Source organism: Trichechus manatus, unplaced genomic scaffold, assembly GCF_000243295.1.
Source record: "Trichechus manatus latirostris isolate Lorelei unplaced genomic scaffold, TriManLat1.0 scaffold00076, whole genome shotgun sequence".
NCBI classification, from domain to species: domain Eukaryota; kingdom Metazoa; phylum Chordata; class Mammalia; order Sirenia; family Trichechidae; genus Trichechus; species Trichechus manatus.
The window spans coordinates 7783604-7803320 of record NW_004444012.1 but is presented as its reverse complement, the minus strand read 5'-3'; the positions used below and the strand labels follow the sequence as shown (position 1 = coordinate 7803320).

At 46.9% G+C, this 19717-nt stretch overlaps 2 protein-coding genes across 2 annotated transcripts in view; one reads left to right on the top strand and one right to left on the bottom strand.

Annotated features, from left to right (window-relative positions):
* FSIP1 (fibrous sheath interacting protein 1) overlaps positions 1–718 on the top strand; it is a 186769-nt gene extending 186051 nt beyond the window's left edge. The window contains exon 11 of the mRNA XM_004380614.1: positions 672–718. Within this exon, the coding sequence (XP_004380671.1) occupies positions 672–718 (47 nt within the window). The remainder of the gene's footprint in view (positions 1–671) is intronic.
* A 378-nt stretch (positions 719–1096) lies between these two features.
* THBS1 (thrombospondin 1) lies at positions 1097–17866 on the bottom strand. Its single transcript, XM_004380613.3, has 22 exons — positions 17723–17866; positions 17052–17146; positions 16216–16775; positions 15304–15379; positions 14840–15039; positions 14605–14727; positions 13523–13616; positions 11872–12045; positions 11182–11358; positions 10716–10889; positions 10321–10448; positions 10055–10207; positions 9207–9425; positions 8635–8742; positions 7888–8047; positions 7607–7725; positions 5750–5984; positions 5348–5575; positions 4893–5164; positions 4364–4461; positions 4121–4260; positions 1097–3242 (listed from the first exon to the last, which is right to left on the bottom strand). Exons 2-22 carry the CDS (start codon positions 17116–17118, stop codon positions 3235–3237), a joined length of 3513 nt encoding a protein of 1170 aa, XP_004380670.1. The 5' UTR covers positions 17119–17146; positions 17723–17866; the 3' UTR covers positions 1097–3234.
* Between the last annotated feature and the right edge of the window lie 1851 nt (positions 17867–19717).

Below are 19717 nucleotides of genomic sequence, written 5' to 3'. Positions count from 1 at the left end.
TGACAATGGTTAACAACCCCACTACATGTCAACACTGTCCTTACTCAACCTTGGTTCCCTATCACTAGCTTTCCTGTCCCTTTCTGCCAGGTCAGGTCTGGCAACTCCTCGCTGCTGCTGAACCATCTCTCCCTCCGCCTGCCACTCAGTCTGATTCCTCAACTTTGCCTTTGATGTTCAGGGCTCCTAGATTATCATATATAATTGATTCACTTGTTTGTTCAGGTCTTTGTTGTAAGAGGGACCACAGGAAGCATCTGACTGCTCCGCCATCTTGGCCCTGCCTCTCACGTTGAAGAAATGAAAGGCAGTCAGTTTTCATCTACCCTAAATGTAACATTTACTTTTGATTTCACCTTTCTACCCAGAAACTTTGTACAAAGCAAAAAAGTAATTTCAATTTCTGTCTCCAAACCCAGAACCATTTTAGCTTTTAAAACCCCCAAAATTTCTTCCTAGACTGTAAGCTCGATGAGCGCGAGCACCTTACCTTTTATTTTCTCTTGTAAACTTTATATGCAGCTTATGGTGATTGTTCAATACAGATTAAATGAGAATGTGATTGTTTTATGGGTAAAAGGGTTTAATATTTTTATAAGCTGAACTATTTTTCTTAATCACGTACCCATATCTGGTTGTCTACTAACTCTGGGTATTGTTCTTCTGTGCAGATGAAGAGGAAATGGAAGATGGGACAGAAGAATGTAAAGAATCTTAATTAAGCAAAGACTCGCTGGGGGTACTTTTTAGACAGTTGGTCAATTGTATTGTTACCTTTTTTTCCTGAATTCTTTGAATTCAATGACTGCACCGTAGAGACCATTCCCTGAATAGTGATTTTGTCATTTGGATTCTCTCTTGGTGAATTGTATTTCCCTGATCTTTTTGAGATTTGTCATGTAATTCCTCAGTGGTTTTCCTTCATTGAAATTCTTGGAAAATTTTTTTTATTGCTAATCTTAGAGTATCGGGGGTACATTATAGATACATTTAATGCACGAGTGCTATGTTAAAACTAGCTGAAGTGCTGTGATTGTTTTGTACTTGATTTTATATGTTAGGCCGGTAGAAAACACAGAAACACGGACCCAGTAAGTATAAATATAAATTTCCATATGGTTTATTGTTGTTCCTTGTACATAAGGAACAGTAATACACAGCTTACACTGCTGTAGAATGTAAAATGGGTAAAATGGACAAAACAAGCACATTCCTAGAAAAAAGTATTGGCAATCGTAAAAACCTGGGGTGGGGGGAAGCGAAAAACAAAAACGAAACAGAACAAAACCAAAAAAAAAGGAGAAAAACCAACAATTCTTCAGTTCAGTGTGCAAACATTTTATAAAAATAGAAATACTAACTCTACAGGCAGTATTTCCTGATAAATTATTTAAATAGCATATCTACACAATCTGAGATACCTATTCCAATGGCAATGAGAAAATAATTTATAAAAATAAAGCAATGGTATACAAGATGATAGGAAAAAAAAAAGTAACGTTCAGAAATTGTATTTAACATTTCAATGCTACTTCCTTGTTGGGAATACTCTTCTGCAAAGAATTTTTATACTATATACAGCATTGACTTTTTTTAGGTACTACAGTAGCTTTAAGTTTGTTAGACATTTAAACTCTTTCTGTTTGATCCAAAAATAGTTTTCTCAGTCACACAACAAATGAGGTAATATTTGTAGATAAGTTTCACCTTTGTCATTTTTTTCTCTTTTGGAAAAATGAAAAATAAAAAGTATATATGCTTTTCTTCTCCCTGGAAATAGGCACATGGGGTGGGAATAAAACAGTATGTAAAGGCCTCATGACTTTCTCTGCAATCTAAAAATACTTGCACATGTATAACCAACGAATTCCACTTGATAAGACAAAGCAAAGCAAACAAAAAACAAAAAGAATCCCAAATCATTCACTCTAAGCACAAAGCGAAGGCAGCTGTTGCTGCTTTTCCTTGTGCCACTCTGAGATCTGCTGGTGCATCTCCACTACCTGACCTCAAACACTTTCCATACGATCCCGAAATTCCAGGTAGAACAGAGTTAATAAATAATCTCTATTTACAATCTTACAGTCATGAAGACTTGTAACAAAGATGATATGGATAGTCCTTACGTTTCTTCCTGCTCCATGAATAGTCCTTCAGTCAGATCCTCCAGAATAGGTAAAAAATAAATATTTTACATTGTAAAGGCTTTGTAAAGAAAAAAAAAAAAAAAAAAACTACAGTCCAAAAGAGAGAATTGGAGAACTCCATGATATTCAGGAAAAAAAACAGAGAAGAGGAATGTTTTAGTTAAGTTGATAATAATTTTGTGCCTTTCTAACCATAAAAATATAAGCACGGCTGCCCATTCCTTGGGAGGCAGGCTTGTGCTCACTGAGATGGTTGGTTTTCCCATTTTCCTGCTACATCTGCACAAGCTACATCTAGAATGAAGCCAACAATCTCCATGTAACCGGACAATGGCAGCCAGCACTGCCTTAAACGCTGGGTGCCTTCTGACTCACTATTCTGGCCCCTGCTCCAGGTGATATGTCAGGAGCAGGGTCCAGGGGAGGAAGTCCAGAAGCCAAGCTTTTCCTCCCTTCCCTGCGTCTATTTAAGTGCCTCTTTATGTGGGTTAGTCAGCTAACGCCGGTCAGCATCATGAAATCCAACAATAGTTTTTCAATCCCCTGAAAATGATTAGTACCGAACATGTAACAGTTCATCTTTTCTTCATACAGTTATCTCCGGGGTACACAGCTCCCCCTTAGTGCTTTGGCCCTACTACCCCCCCATTCCCAAGGGAGTACATCAGGGGGGTTTATTTGCTAATTCCAACGAGTCCTCCCTTCTCTCACAAGCCTGGAGAGCTGCCGAGTCCACTGCTCAGAGAGGGCCTCGCAGGAGCACCCTGCTGCTCTGTGACGAAAGCAGAGTGGAGCAGGTGTCTTCCCAGCTGAAGCAAGGAGGTGCCTGTGCTGTTTCAAAAGCAAGCCACAAGTCATTGTTTATATTCTTGAAAGATGTCTTCTCATTCGTTGGAGGAAGAATGCTGAGTCTGTTTTTGAAAACTGCATTTTCTCGCAGGTCATCTGTCCTAGGAGTCCACACTGATGCAAGCAGAGAAACAAGGAAGAAGGGAGGAGAGATCCTGGGGTTTGCTCGAGCCCATGGTTCCAGAAGGTACAATGCCAGCAATGGTTACCATCAGTCTTCTGATCAACACTTTGATGATTAGGAATCTGTTAAATAAATACACATAATCCACACATAAATAAATTCAAATACACACTCATTCTTAAAGGCATCGCCTTCATAATATCAACTAATAACAACCTACGTGTATCTCTACTTTCGTAATGGCAAAAGCGTCATTTAAGACTTAATTTTATTCGCTGACATTGATGCCAGCAAAGTGACACACAACGCAGTCTTCCAGAACTTACACTGTGCTTTGTAAGGCCTTCAATGTTGAAAGTTTAGGGAGCTTTATTTTAAAAAATCAGACTCAAAGATGACATCATAATTGAAATATTTTTTGAGTAAAATCAACCATCTTTCTTGACTCTGATGGATTTTACAGGCATCATGCTAAGGCCCAGTAAACATTTATTAAGTAGTTACTTTGTGGTAGGTCCAATGCTGGACTCGAGAGCTCAAGTAATCATTGCGTGAAAGACACTGGAGGCGTAAAGCTAAGGTTAATGGTGAAAATTAACACGCCAGTGTGAAGGCAGTACTGCCTTCCCCTCGTGGTACACCAGTAAACCTGGTTAAAGACAACCTGTGCTGTAGTGACGTGAAGAAAATTGTAAGTAGTGTTTAAGATACAAACACGTACAATTTAAAGTCAAGGGTCGTTCATGTGGTCTCCGTTGTACAGGAGCCTACCTTTGCACTGTATGAAAAGCAGAGATTGCTAAGCAAATTAATACTGTTAATGACTCAGAATTTCACAAGCTACACTTTATAGGAATTGTCTCATTTTTTTATCCTTGTGTGCTCAAAAGCAAAATAGAAATAATGCTGTCTCTAAAATAGTCTTTAAATCAGACTCCCGTCATTGGCACTCCAGACATTATTTGAATCACTGGACAGTAACTGAGAATATTGCACCTACCCCTGCACTCGTATTTCAGGTCCGAGAAGAACACCATTTCTTGAGAGAAGACGAACAACCCTAGCCTGCCTCCAGCATAGGTCTTGTCATAGATGGGTCCCGAGTCAGCCATGATTTTCTTCCCTTCATACATCACCACTCTACAGGAAAAAAAGGTCTCGTTAGTGACACCCCTGCTTTTTGGTCTCCTCCTCCTTACCCATCAGCATGAGTGTAAGTGAAATTCAACGAGTGCAATCTTACCTAATGAAGCCTGTCTTTGGCCTGTGGCTGAGACGCCATCTGTAGGCGGTGAAATCTTTCCAGCCTATGTGACGAGGGTCATGCCACAGGGTTCGCACCTGAGGGAAAAGGAAATGTTGAAACAGAGCTCCATCGTGGGAAGATTTCCATTTCGTTCCATAACAAATGGTGCCCGAAAGACACCAAGTTGACCCAAATTAGGGGGTTGCAATGTAGGATTTTTTCTAAAACTGCGTTCATTTGGCGTGCCCTTAAATGTACACACAAGGCAGAAAGAGAGAAGGGAAAGGAGGTGTTTTGTTTCAAGAGGCTAACGCTGCCTTTGGACCTGAAGGGGAGCTCTTGGACACAGTCAGCTCCCGTCTCAGACGCTGCTGTTTGCACAAAGCAGAGCTTAGTGCTGCAACTGGCGATGCTGGAACCTTTATATCTAAGACTCCCTGTTGGCAGTCTTAGCCAAAGCATGGCGTCCCCAGGGCAAAATAAGTACCCCTTGTCCCTCCCCCTCCTCTAGGGCACAGCCTCTTACCTGGCCAGGGGTGTTTCCTGTATGCCACAGAGCATTCCGCAGGTGCTCGCCAGGCCCCGTGGTGGAGTTCACAACTTTCACAGAAAGGCCTGAGTACCCCTGAGCCCTTGTGGGGTTGGTGTCCCAGTAGGACTGGGTGACCTGCTTCCACATCACAACATAGAAGCGGCTGCTGGACTGGTAGCCAAACACAAATCCGGCATAGTCATCGTCCCTCTCGGTGTTGATGAAGAATGTGCCGCTGAAGTCCACAGCATTAAACTCATCAAAACCTGGAAGATGAGAGTAGACCCCAGGTTAAAACCTACCGCTTTCAGAAGGTTCTCTTACATTCCCAGACATCCTTAGTCCCCACAAGGACTATGCTAAAGACACACACAACTGCCAGGTTTCCCGTTTGCTTCTTTCCCACATACATACGCATTAGCTTTTTGTTCTAAGAACCCACTACTCACCGATAGCAAGCCCAGGATCACAGTTGACAGTCTGGACAAGCTCTTTACCCTGATGGCGTACAACCCAGTTAGGATCATTTTGGGATGTTCCTTTGGGATCTAGAGGAATCATCTGGAATCGGCGGAAATCGGTTTCACTGATATCAACATTCTCAGGACAGATGTCATCGATGTCTGGCACATTGTCCTGGTCAAAATCATCCTTGCAAGCATCACCTCGACCATCACCTAAGGTCAAAAAGGTAAGAGTTCTGTGAAATTCTGAAATGCTATTATTACTGGGATCAGAAATGCACTATCTTGTCAAAGTTGCCATTTAGTCTCATCTCAGATGCATTCAACTTCATTTTTATTTCCCGAATCTAGAAAGCCACATGGTTCCAGCTGCTTTGACTGACTCACCGTCAGAGTCCTTCTGGTCAGGATTGGGCACCAGTCTGCAGTTGTCCCTGTCATCAGGAACACCATCATTGTCATCATCGTGGTCACAGGCATCTCCCTTGCCATCTTTGTCATGGTCAGCCTGGTTGGCATTGGGCACATAGGGGCAGTTGTCCAGGTTGTTCTGGTGGCCGTCTTCATCAATATCCTGATTGCTGTCACAGGTATCTCCAACGCGGTCCGAATCAGAGTCCAGCTGGAAGAGGAGACATAAAAGGAGAATAAATTGAAGTGTAAACCATTAACGTTGAAGATAACTGACCCCTCTGCAATAGGGAAAATTCTTCACTATTTGGTATGGCCAATGGCGTTTCATGCCTATGTGTCTACTACTGTAAAATAATATTAATATTAACATTTAAAGTTTTGCTTCTTGATCCTTATTTCCAGATGATAATTTGAAAAAGGGTATTTAATATTTTTGAAATACAGAACTTCATAAATAAAATTAAATAAAAAGTTAAAAGATGGAATGCAATGTTAGCTGATCATATCTTAATGTTAGATGGACTTCTATATAAGGGCATTTTGTTATTTTTCATTGAAGCTTTCAATTATAAAACTGTTGACATGTCAACTTCTACTCTAGGTCATTATAGTATAATGACAGTAACAGTGCTTTCTGTGCACACCGTATGGCTAATTTGTATGAGAGGGATCGATTATTTTGTTCTTTTTTTTTTAGGTATTTGGTTTCATACACCATCTAGTCTGCAAGGACTGTCACTGTTGGCTCAGGTAAAGTCAAAGCTCTAAAATGTTTTCAAAGCTTTCTGTCAGAGTACTGTTACATTATACACTGTACGTGGGATGTTTAAGGACTGCGTATACGGAAACTGCAATCTTTCTTGCCAGTATTTGTGCCCTTTGCTATGAGATTCTTCTATAATGCTTGAATTTTGTTATACGTTTTATTGCAATCTGAAGAACCAAAAGCCCACCTACTGATGTTAAATGATACTGAAGAAGTTCAGTGTACGGTGAGATCTAAACTCTAAACAGATGACGCTCAGTGCCAGGTGACCAGCACAGCTGTCCTTGATCATTCATGCTTCCCGGTTATGGCCCCCCCAGCTACTCATCCTGCTCTTTTTGCTTGACAGGCCCTCACAAGAATAAATATCAGGAGGAAGAACTGGATTTTTCATTTCTGTAACCTTAGAAAAATATTGCCATTTAAAAAAAGCTGGTTTCTAGGCTTCCAGAACAATGTTTTTTAGGGGGAAAAAAGCCTACTTTTAACTTTAATTCCTAGAAAATAGTGATGGGCAATTATACAAATAGAAATATTTTCAGACATGGAACCTGTTCTGGCTAATGGCTGTTCGTAGCATTCCCTACTATGGGTAGGGAAGGATCTGTTTGTTACGCCAAACACTTCCAAAGAATAACAAACGGGATTTCTCCAGGTTTGGGAAGTATTTTTAGTTTGATGATACCTTACAGTCAGATTATATCCTTAGCCGTGAAAATGGCCATTTGTTTTTCTTAAGGGTATTTTTTTCCCCAGTTCTTAGTCTTACCTATGATTAATATTATTCTAGAGCTGTCAGTCACAGATTCCTGCTCTGTATAATTCATCTTAACTAGCATCAATGATAGGCCATGCTGAGCAATCAAGGTGACCTTCTTTTAGAAGACAAGATTGAAGAGACAGGATCCTCATGTTAAAGATCTATGGGACTATTTTCAAGGAGCTGACATAAGGTGAACTGTTTACACACAAAGATTGCGACTGGCTATGAGAACATCGTGAACCTTGAGATGAAAGGCCTGGAAAGGGATATTCCAACACTTTACTCTGAGGAGCCCACCTACCTGATCTGGATTGTGTTCCAGCGGACAGTTATCACACTGATCTCCAACCCCATCCATATCCATATCCCGCTGGTCAACATTGTACACATACTGGCAGTTGTCTCTTTCATTGAGGATGCCTGCAGAGAACAGCGGACGAGAAAGAGCTGTGATCTGCAGCTCTGAATGTCTCAACCTAACTGTGTACTAACAGCCAGGACTGGAGAGAAGTCGGAGCAAGTTGGAAACTGAGCACGTCTGCCATCACCTAGGGCCCTCCTTGCAGTTAGCGAGCGCCTTACCATCGCCGTCAATGTCTGCTGCGCAGGCATCTCCTTCCCCGTTGTTGTCTGTGTCAGCCTGATCTGGGTTGTGGTTGTAGGGACAGTTGTCACAGCGGTCTCCCACGTCATCTCTGTCATAGTCATACTGGGCTGGGTTGTAATGGAATGGACAGTTGTCCTGTAAAGAGAAGAAATGCAGTACTTTACAACAATGCCAGCAGGAACAGTTCCAGCCTCAAACCACATGCACAACAGATACAAAACTGCAAAAATCTGCAATAAATTATGCTCTACTTAGTGGATGGATACGCTAATTCAGTACTCAGTGTAAAATGATCATGCCAAAGTTAAAAGCCAGGACATAATAAATAAAAAGTGGATTCCTGTTAGTTACAAATCAGTGAGATGTGACATATGATCTCGTCATCTCAGTGTTCAGTATTCCCAAAGAAAATTATTACTAGAATTTGTATATGGCATCTAATCTGGGCACCAAATGTCATTTATTTCTACGTTAGAATTTCTTGGTCAAAAGGAGGGGAGAAAAAAAGACTGTGATAAAAACAAAAAGCTCATTTAAAATTCTCTTGGCTGTATCTATGTACTCAAACTACTGAAATACAATGAATACTCTGTAATTATCCTAGATATCAACCGGGTTTTTTTCTTTATAACCCTGTGGTTTCCTTGAATCCTAAAGTGTTTCAGGCCACTAGGTGTTGCTGATAAAAAAGATGAAAGGAGAAAGGAAAGCTCTGGGTTTACCCGGTCATCTGGGATTTTATCGTTGTCATCGTCGTCATCACAGGCATCACCAATTCCATCCTTGTCATAGTCTTCCTGCCCTGAGTTGGGGAGGTTGGGGCAGTTATCCTAGGAAACAGAAGACACACACACACACACGCATGAGGCGTACACCCTGACACGCCAAGCAGAAAAAGAACCAAATGCTGCTCTGTAACAGCATATACTTGTTATGGGTATACATAAAACAATCAAACTTTTTCTTGGGGATATACATACAGAATTCGTATACACACTCTTAGCTGTCTAGATGCTGTACAGACAACTCATACTCTGCTGGTATTTGGTGGAGTAGTGAATGTTTGTGGGTAAAGGAATCGACTGTGAAACACAGTCCCTAAAAGGGCCTGCACTGTTCAAGTTCTTGGCACCAAGTGACTTAATGCTAATGAGAACTAGTGTTGCTCCGCCTTTGGGTGCTTAAATCTTTTAGTCGCTTTCAAGCTTTAAACACTTAAGGTTCCTTGGCATGCTCTTTTGATAAGGGCAATGCTACTTCTTTACAAAGGTCCACGAGGGAAGCTGGTGTTCACCTTTTTGCAGTGGTAAGTTGCATTGGCCACACAGACCAGGTCCTCGTTGGGCCAGCCGTCGAGGTCTGTGTCCTCCCCGCAGATGATGCCATTGCCTGCGTAGCCAGGCCTGCACTCACAGCGGTACATGGGGTCGCTGTAATGGCTGAGGTAGTTGCACTTGGCGTTCTTGTTGCAGTTGTGTGTCCCGTCCGTGCAGGGGTTGCGGGGCTTGCAAACCTGAGAGTACAACATCCCGAGGTTAACCCAGAGACTTCCGGGCTCCAGATGCCACGGAATCCAGAAGAATCTAGACCCTTCTTATCTGCGAGGAGATGCTCCCTGTGAGTGGAACTACCTTGTCTTTCCCCATTGTCCCCGAGGATGTCCAGGCTATAGGCTAACACTGCTTTTCATTTCTTTTTCTATTGCTCAGGACATAAAACCAAAAACCAAACTCATTGCCGTCAAGTTGATTCTGATTCATAGCGACCCTATAGGATAGAGTGGAACTGCCCTGTAGGGTTTCCAAGGAGCAGCTGGTGGATTCGAACTGCCGACCTTTCGGTTAGGGGCCAAACGCTTAACCACTGCGCCACCAGCGCCCCAGGACATAGATATTTACAAACCCATCTGCATACAAATTATTCCAGAGCAGCATTTTGTAATATGGCGGACTATTTTTACCCTGTTGGATTTACCAAGAATTTTCTAGTCATGTTTCTAAAACTAGATTGTCCATTCATCCTCCTCCCCAGTTTTTTTTTTTTTTTTGGTGGGGGGGAATGCATATGAAATTACGTTCCTCCCTCTCCTGTCACTGGGTAAAGGACACCAACCCTCTGGTCTACTCATCCAGTCTACTGTACCTGTTTGTTGGCAGTGGCGTGTTCAACACCCTGGCCAAAGGGCTGCGTGCCAGTGAAGCGAGGTGGGCAGGGCAGACAGTTGTAGCCAGGGTCCGTGTTCTTACACCTGTGCTCTCCATTGTGGTTGAAGCAGGCATCGGGCACTTCTTTGCACTATGGAAGAAATGACTGTTTGCCCAATGTTTAGAAAACACCACCCTAAGGAAATGACTAGAGAGCTGAGCTGCTGTCCAAGATGTAGTAACTCCAAGCCACGCGTTCCTCACCTCATCAACATCTTTGCACTGGATGCCATTTCCACTGTAACCTACAGGGCAAGCACCGCATTTCCAGCTGCCATCGGGGTAACTAGTACAATTGGCACCGGCGAAGCAGGGATTGGACAGACATCCATCTGAGACAAGGCGAGGGAGACAGGTCAACAGTTAGTCTAAACTCCTGAGACAACCTTGCTGGTCATGAAAAAACAATACAGTGTAAGGTATCGTAGGGTCTATGTAACGCAACTATAATGAGATTATGCTGTCTACCTGCATTGGAGAATAACCAAACCATGCAGGGCCATTCCAAGTCAGCACCACTTTGAGCGCTGACTATGATATTAGGTCAAATAGACTTAATAGCTCCTAAGGGTGGTTTCCTCCTGGGCTGCAAGGCTCACCAATTGGACAATCCTGCTTGTTGCAGATCTGGTTTTCTGTCACATCACCAATGCAGTCCTTGCCTCCAAACTGGGGTGTGGGGTTGTTGCAGAGCCGGCTACGTTTCTGCACCCCTCCTCCACAGGTGACAGAACAGATGTCCCACGGTGACCAGGGACCCCAGCCTCCATTGACTGTAAGAGAATGAACCACATACCAAAAGTGAGCTTACTTTCCCAAAACCGTATCTGTCACAGAAGATTTCTCTAAGCCTGTTCAGGAAACTTCTGCTACCCTGACATGTGGAAAGAATGTCTGGGAAGAGGGTTGAGTTTGAAATGGCTTTTTGGTTTGTTTTTTCAGTAGAAAAAGCTGCTGAGCACACAGGACTTTGCTTCTGTTTGTCTCTCTAGAGAGTAACCTTCCGCCCTTGATGACCCACAGATGCCCGGGCACCAGCTGGGCAGCGGCAGAGCCCACACTCACTTGGGCAGGCGTCTTTCTTGCAGGCTTTGGTCTCTCGAGCGTCGCCTTCACATGGCTTCCCATTCATCTGGGGGCTGGGAGAGTTGCAGAGCCGGATCCTTGTGATCACACCATCACCACATGTCACCGAACAAGATGACCACGGGGACCAGTGGCTCCAGCCGCCATCCTGTTTAACTGAAGTACAAAGCTGATAGTCACAAATGGTGTTGGCTTGGGACTAGCCAAATAGCAACCCTCCTCGAGGGCAGAGAGAAATATTTTCAGGGTGTGGGCAATGGCAACTAAGCCTAGTGTGCAGCAGAACTGGGCTCGTGGCCACATATCCAAACGCCAGCATGGAACATTCTCTACCAGAAGGCAGGGAATGTTTACCTGGCCTTGAGGGATGATGTTAATACTGTGATCCAACATTACTATGAGCCAGGCTGTGTGCTAACTGCGTTATATATACTATCTAAATAAAATCCTTGAAAACAACCCCATTAAGTCCTATTATTATCCCATTTTACAGAAGAGGAAAGAACCTCAGAAAGGGTAAGTTGTACTCAAGGTTGCCTAAGTGAATGGTAGAACTGGGATTCAGATGCAGAAATTCTAAAACCTCTGTGCTATGCTATGGTGCTGCTCTTGATGAAGACAGACAGGACAGGCCAGTTCTTCACATTCCTAGGTGGCCAACGTGCTTACATCTTTTATCGCACTCCTGAATGTGGCAGGTCCGCGTCTGGACCGAGGAGCCCTCACATCGGTTGTTGAGGCTGTCACAGGAGCGGCCGCGCTGCTGAATTCCGTTGCCACATGTCACGGAGCAGGAGGTCCACTCAGACCATGGAGACCAGCCATCATCTGCAGAGTCGCTGGCTGTAGGGGACACAGAGGTCATTTAGAGTGAGGTCATTCAGACAAGCTATTCTTTAGACTTCTCTGTTTGGGACTTTCTTCCCTCGCCAGAGGGTAAAAATATATTTCTTAGATCAACAGCCGAGGGGTTTGTCCCTGGTCATTATAACGTTTATAACGTTGGGCTAATGGAAAGCTTGGCCTGGGTCAGTGCAGCGGAGCCTTCTCACGGAGCTGTGTGTTGTCACTCCTTGCTTCCCCCTTTCTCCCGTCTCAGCCATTCAGACGAGCTTCCCTTACCAGCTAGAGCTATCTGGGCAGGCAGGTTCTAGTCTCAGGCTCCCGAGAACCTGGAGGATGGCAGCTTACAGGAGGCCCTCTACCATTCAGGGGAGCCACAGAGCATGTGTTTGACAGATGAGCTTGAAGGCAGCTAGTGGTTGTTGGCTCTGGCTCCAACTAGGTCATGAGGTTAATTAATTTGTCGCTCCTCTTACTCGAGCATGGAGGGCCTTCCTCTGCACAGATTTGCACAAGAGGAGAATGTGTCTGTTTACCATCTGCCCAGACACCATGACCATCAATCATCACACTGAGTTGCCCCAAACAGAAGACAGCGAACTTGTCTTCTTTTGCCATCAGTTGGACGTCTTCCCAGCAAGCCCTGATTCAAGTTCAGAACTCTGCTAGCTCCCAGCTAACTCTTTCCCTTTAACCCAGACCTCAAGTGAATGCTGAGCAGAAACAGATCTACAAATGATCACGGCGGTGCCAATATCTCTAACACGGGCCCTGGACGGGGACTGGTTATTCTGAGCTGTGGCCAGTGTGAGTGTGTGCACGAGTGTGAGTGTGTGTACGAGTGTGTGTGTAAGGCAAGTGATGATCTTGGCTGTGATGAGTCATTTTTAAGGCTCGTACCTACTACATTAAATTTTGTCACAGCCAAGTGACTGATGTATACCGCCAGCAAACCCCAGGGGTAAGGTGACACAGCCCACTATAGAGCCTGATTTCTTTCAGTGCCCTGGAATTCAGGGTGTTGGTATTCTGTCAGGTCTCCTGTCCCTGCAGATAAAACCAGCAAAACTCAAAAGGCCAGTTAAGTCCAGCGCTTGTGCCGTAAGCCCATCCACTGGCGAGCAGCCTTCCTCCGCTCTGTGCCTCTGAGGTCAGATCCTAAAAACAGTCAACTTCGAGCTAACGCTGCTACATGCTCATCTCTTCTTTCCTCAAAGCACAAAATCAGAGTCGATAAGCTATACCCAAATCAGTACTGCCTGTACTGTCACTGAGATGTGTAATCAGGGCTTAGTCAGAATGGAGTTTGGGGCCCTATACAGCCGACCAGCTGTCAGTTAACCAGCCTCCGCAGCAAGAAACGGAGTGCGAAGGCCTGACGGGGACGGGGCGGGGCTCCAGCGTTCCGGGAGCTGCCGAGGGTGTACGCAGACCTGACCCGTCGCTGCAGGATGGCTACATGCTTCTAGGAACTTACGCCAGCACCGCGGGCAGCATTCTCCATCGGGAAGCGTGGCGTTGGAACAGGGCACAATGGGGCAGGACACTTTTTTGCAGATGGTGACTGAGTTCTGCGGGGAAGAGCGGGGGAAAATCGGTTACTGAACATATTGCAAACACAAGTTTAGATGCTATGAAATTTCAGTTACGGGCCGAGGCGTGATCAGGGCTGTCCATGGTCTCGTGGAGCGATTTTAGTAGATCTGTCTGTCGTGTTCACGGAGACAGTTCTAGTGCCAGTCACTCGTCACTCCATTCCGTGGGGACGCCTTTCTTAATTGCTACCCAGCCAAAGGCAGACATGACGGCGTGAAGAATTTATTCAAGGGAACCGCCAAACATCACGGGTCAAATCTATTGAACTTGGTGAGTTCAGTAGAGTTATTTTATTTGAGGGAGAAAATAAAATCTATTAGCATTGCTTTTCTCCTCCTTAGGTCTGGCTTTATATTGGAGAAGAACGGGAATTTAATGAAGTTGGCAAGCAAATCCAGCAATCGGTGATTTGTATTTCAGCTAGATGTGGCTCTCTAAGCCAGGTAAACCCGAGAGTCACCTGCCACTGGCCTGGGGGAGAGCTAGAGAGAAACCCAACTGCAGGCGGTGACATTTGAGCAAAGAAGACAGTTATGTCCTAACAATGTTGGGCTAAGTGATCTGAATAGCAATCAGCACTGGAGTAAAAGAACCATGTCATAGCTGAATACAAATCAGGATGAGGAAAAAAAAAAGAATGTTCCAGCAAGGTTTTATTTACCTGACATTCAATACTTAGCTTTTGAACTAAAGCCGGTAAATTATTCAGATGTCTCAGTAGATTTGATCTCTTAGATACTTAGCCTGGGGTATAATTAAGACTTTGAAAAACCTTCTAAGGGTTTCAAGAATTTAAAGATGTCATAATTACATCTTAAAAAAACAAAACAAAACAAGACAGCCCACTTTGTAGCAGGCCATCAAACATGAAAAGAACTTGTGTGGCTATGTGGGTATTTCCCAGAGATCGTGGCTTCAAACACATGCCACCCACTCTGATTTTAGTTTGTAGAGATCCCTTACCTGACAACGACATTCTGTGCAGCTATCCACAGTCCACTCTTCATTGTTCTTGTACTGAACTCCGTTGTGATAGCAGAGGGGAGACCGCCTCAGCTCATTGGCCAATTCCTTGTTCTCTTCAGTCTAAAGAAGGGAGAAAGAGCATGAGTGCTTAACTTCATCTTCAGTCTGTTGGGACCAGCAGTGATAACCTTCAAGGATTTCTGCTAAGGGGCTGGGAGCAGAGGCCACTGACCACTTTGCGGATGCTGTCCTGGAGCGTGGTGACGATGGTACGCAGGCCTCTGAGTTCCAGGACCATGTTGGACAGGTCATCACAGGAGATGCCGCAGATGGCCTGCAGGTCCTTTGTTTTGTGGCCAATGTAGCTGGTGCGGATGGCGGGGCTGGAACCATTCACCACGTTGTTGTCGAGAGTGAGAAGGACGTTGGTAGCTGTCAAGAAACCAAAAGTAATAGAAGATCTTCAAACAGATGTTGTCCCCAGCCAGTCCCTAGGGTTCTTAGCTGTAAAGGATACTTCCTTCGGGGCCAGGGGAGGCGTGTGTGGGGACTACCCTTTGAGGTCACCTCTGTACACCTAGTAACTATGTTTCCCAGGGGGAATTCATGCACACTGCCACGGCTTCAGTTTCTCAGGTTGTCTGGATGGAATTCCCCTGTTGACTCCAGAGGCACTAAAAATAGAAGGGCACTCACAACTGGAGCAGCCTTTGTTCCTCAGGATGTCTTCTGGTGTGGTTCCAAAGACAAACCTCACGTTCTGCAGCACCCCCTGTGGACAGAGCACATACACGCTATTTGTGAGTGTCGGGGAGGGAGGAACGAAGGCAGTCTCTCTACGCTAGGAAAAGCACACAATAGATGCTCTAAATGGTGAAAAGAGCTCCATCTGGGGACCACTCTGCCAAAACAACCCACCCACACAAACAGCCAAACAACTTCCAAATCTTAATTGGGTCTTCTGCCAAGTCTTCAGTATTCTACAAAGAATTCAGTTATCAGCCTACTTGGGTAGACAGGAAATGGAATCTGATAACTAAGTCCAGGGGAGATAATGCCACTCTCCAGGGTCAATGTGGGAGTTTCAAAGCCACAGTTGAAAGATCTGAGAAGAAAGGCAAGTAAGAAGCTGCAGCAGCTCATAACTGCATCTTCTCTTTAACTTTTTATTGGAGACCGGCTGCATCCCCAGGAGGAAACAAATTGCCAACTGTTTACTCTGTGCATACAAAATCTCCATTTCGAACAATAATAAAGTTGGTGGGATGCATTGGAAATAAGGACTATTTAAGGCTTTCATAGGCTGGGAGTTGTAGAAAAACTATTTCTCGTTTCCTTTAGTGGTTTTCAGAGTGTCCCCAGACTGCCCACATCCGTATCAGCATCACCTGGACTTACTAGAAATGCAAATTCTCAGGCCCCGCGGCAGACCTACGGAATCAAAAACTTTAAGCAGCCCTCCAGATGATTCTGATGCTCTCTACAGTTTGAGAACCACTGCGGTAGTCTGGAGACGGTATTTCCTGTACTGCACCTCCTGCTCCAGCTGACGGGTCAACTGGCGAGCAGAGGACCCCAGGGACTAGGGACCCAGAGAAGAGGCCTCACCTGGAAGTTGTCATTGACGCCTCCCTTTGCAACGCGGAGTCTGGCGATGCTGGCCAGGTCCCTGGTGAAGATGCTCTGGATGGGGACCTCTAGCTCAGCGTTCTCCACTTTCTCACAGTCGATGTACAGCTGGGCCCTGTCCTCCTGCACAAACAGGGTGATGCCCTTCCACTGGCCGGTTGCCAGGAGCGCGTCTTCCACCGACACCACGTGCTGCTTCCCCTGCACAGTCAGGCTCAGGTCCAGGGTGCCCGCCTTGCCGTTGGAGACCACGCTGAAGATCTGGCCAGAGTGGTCCTTCCGTTCGAGGGCCAGCAGTGTGCCCCGGGTCTTCTTCATTTGCCGCAGAGAGGCCAGGAGGAGGAACCCCTTCTCTGCCCGCACAGCATCCACTAGGTCTTGGAACTTGTCATCAGGCACAGGGGGGATCAGGTTGGCATCCTCTATGCGGAAAGCTGGGCTGGAGGGGTCAGGGCCCCTCACCAGCCGGCGCCCAGAGCCCTTGCGGGCAGCTCCGGTGAGTTCAAAGATGTCAAACACGCTGTTGTCTCCCCCAGACTCTGTTAGATGGGAGGAGGACACACAATGAGTTTTCTTGGCTGGGACGGGGGCCGAGATGGGGGGGCTCAGCTCTGAGGGTAGGGCCAGAGGGCCAGAGTAAAAACTCCTGGCAACCACTGAGAGCTGAATAAACAGCAGGAGAGGCAGCTCAGGGGAAAACAGATGGGCGAGGAGAGCATGGGGGGCATCCCTGAGTATTCAAGCTCGGGTCGGGACACCCGTGTAACCAGCACCACCTCCTCCTCCCTCCTCCCCTAAAGTTATCCCAGACTCACCTGGAATGCGGTTGGCGCCACACACTTGCAGCAGAAGCAGGACACCGAGTCCCCAGGCCAGCCCCATGATGGAGCTGTTGGTGCCCAGCAAGCGCCTGCGGCAGGAAACAGAGCCAGGGTCAGAGACGCTGCAAGGAGTGTGGGCAATGCCGGGGCTGGGCTTGGGGCCAAGGAACCTGGGGATCCCGCTTTGGCTCCACTTTGGGGGAATAGAGCGCTGCAGAATTTAGTTTTCCGAGGGAATCAGGAAGCAAATGGGAGACACAGGGGAAAGGGGTGTGGTTTTAAAAGTATGGGGGACAACGACGAACAATCTGGGGGCTTTTTCTTGGGAAGTCGAGAGGAAAAAGCAAGGTCTGGAGATGTAGTTTAGGGGAGCCCCGAGGGCACCGGAAAGGCAGTCTTTCCTACAGGAATGATATAAAGGTTTGGAGCAAGCTTGGAGAATAGAAGGAAATCTTGGGTGTCCTGCGGAAGTTGGGCTGTGAACCCCAAGGCTGGAAAGGATGGCTCTGGAGTCCATCCCTGAAAGACCTCCCCAGGGGCTGGGAGGGAGAGATGGGGAAGGGGAAGGGAGAGAGAATGGGATCCCAGGGTCCCCTGGGGGGCTGTCCGAAGCCTCAGGTTGAACGGGTCCTCGGCGGCCGTCCGGAGCCGCGGGGTGTGCTTACCTGTGCGGACGCAGCTGCAGCGGCCGGGAGCGGCGGCGCACGGAGAAGCTTGCAGAGACGCTGCGCCGGGGGAGGCCGAAGCAGGACTGGGCGGCTGTGCCGAGGGAGCTCGCAGGAGGCCTGAACTCACCGCCTGGCTGGGGTTCAGTGGCTGCCGAGGCTGCGGAGCCGCGCGCTTTTATAAAGGATCGCTCACATTCCTGGGGATTCCTCCGGCCAATGGTCGACGGCCTGGCAGGAAGCGGAGGGGGGCCAGGCTGGGTTCCTCTCTCCGCCCCCCGCTGCCTGGCGCGCGACTTTCCAGCTCTAAAGCGAAGAGGGGGAGGCAGGCGGCGGGGGCGGGGGAGCCCTGCGACTTCTCGGCCGCTTGTGGCCGCCCACGCAGCCGGGAGCGCACCGGCTCAGCGCGCGGGCTCTTGCGCCACGCGGGCCCTACTCGTTAGGTGTGGGCATTCCGAGCAATGACGGGTTTGGCGACCCACCCACGACCCTAAGGGGGCTTTCAGGGAGACCCGCCTTCTGGAAGGCCTGGGAGAAGGCTGACGGGTGGACCCTGGGCGACGGAGCCCCTTTGTAAAATAGGGAACCTGACGGTAAACGGGGCCAAGAGACAACCAGTCATTGAAGACAGGGTCTCTTGGGTACTTGTGGAGCCGCCTCCACCCATCCCGGGGCTGCTGGGCCGAGGGCTACGCGCCGCGCTCCTGCCCTTCGCCTGACCCGCTAAGGGACGTGAGTGCGCCGCCGCGGGGCGGCGTACCCAGCCCGCGTTCACACGGCGCCTCGGCGCGCACTGTCCGCAGCGGCGCCCGAGTCCCTGCGGAACGCCGCGCTCTGAATTGCTACAGCCATTCCACAGCTTGCCGCTTGGGGGCGGTCTGCGAATTCTGATGGCGGGAACCCGAGAGGACTGTGTCTTTCTAGCCAGGAATTTTAAGGAAACTTATTGGTATCCAGTTCTCCCAAGCCAAAAGTGAAATTATGTCTTGAAAAACAGTTTTTGTGCCCACTCGTGCTTCTTAACGTGACTCCTGGTTGGAGAATGTGCAGAACCATTTGGCCCCAGAATCTTAAACTATTTACAGAACAGACCCAAAGAGTAATAAATTACCCTCTCTGTCTATCATTTTATTTCCCCCTTTCCTCGCTAAACGTTCTTTTCATTTTTCGGCTCCCGAAACCGAGGTGTGGGTTACATTTCTGTGGGTGCGCAAGTTGCCATGCGAGCTGTTGCCTAATGTTTCTGTCATTCAAGTCTGGTCTCCAAGAAGCCACTGTCCCCAGCCAGCAGGATGACTGCAGCCGCCTGGAATTCCATTCATCTCTTCTTGCTGAGACGTCAGCAGCCACGGCTCGTGCTGTGGTCCAGAGCTATCAGGCCGGCCGAGACACAGGGCGCAGGTAGTAGCTTCACCAAATAAGGATCTCAGCCTTAGGCCAGGGTAACCCCTTGGGTCCACCTCCCCTTCTTAGTACATACACTTGGCAGAACTCCTAACTGCTGGAAACACCCACGAGCTTACATTCATCAACCAGCAATTTCACTTTTCTTGTGTGGGGGTGTTGTGTGACAAGGTGCCTGTGCGTGCTTGTGGATTAAGGAGAGCGTGTTTTCCAGTCACTCAAGTACCTCTAAGAAGATGACAAGTATGTTCCTAAGACGCGTTTGTTTGTTGCTTAAGGAATAACTAAACTTGACAGCCAGAGAGATTTCAGATGTTGAGAAGCAGAAATGAAAGTTTCTGTCGGATAATTATGCAAATCAGATTCCTGTCCTGGAAGTCAGAGGTAATGATTCATCCGAGCTGATCTGAGGATTTCAGACTCAGCAGTCAGGCACAGAACTTCTCCTTGTCGCTCCTTCCCCAGCTTCCAGTTTGCTCCGGGAAAGGTGATTTATTTTTTCTCACTTGATGTTCTTCATGATACCTGGTACATAGGAACAGTTCTTGAAGGAATGGCCAGCTGATGGCCCACAGGCTTCTCTGGGCCATT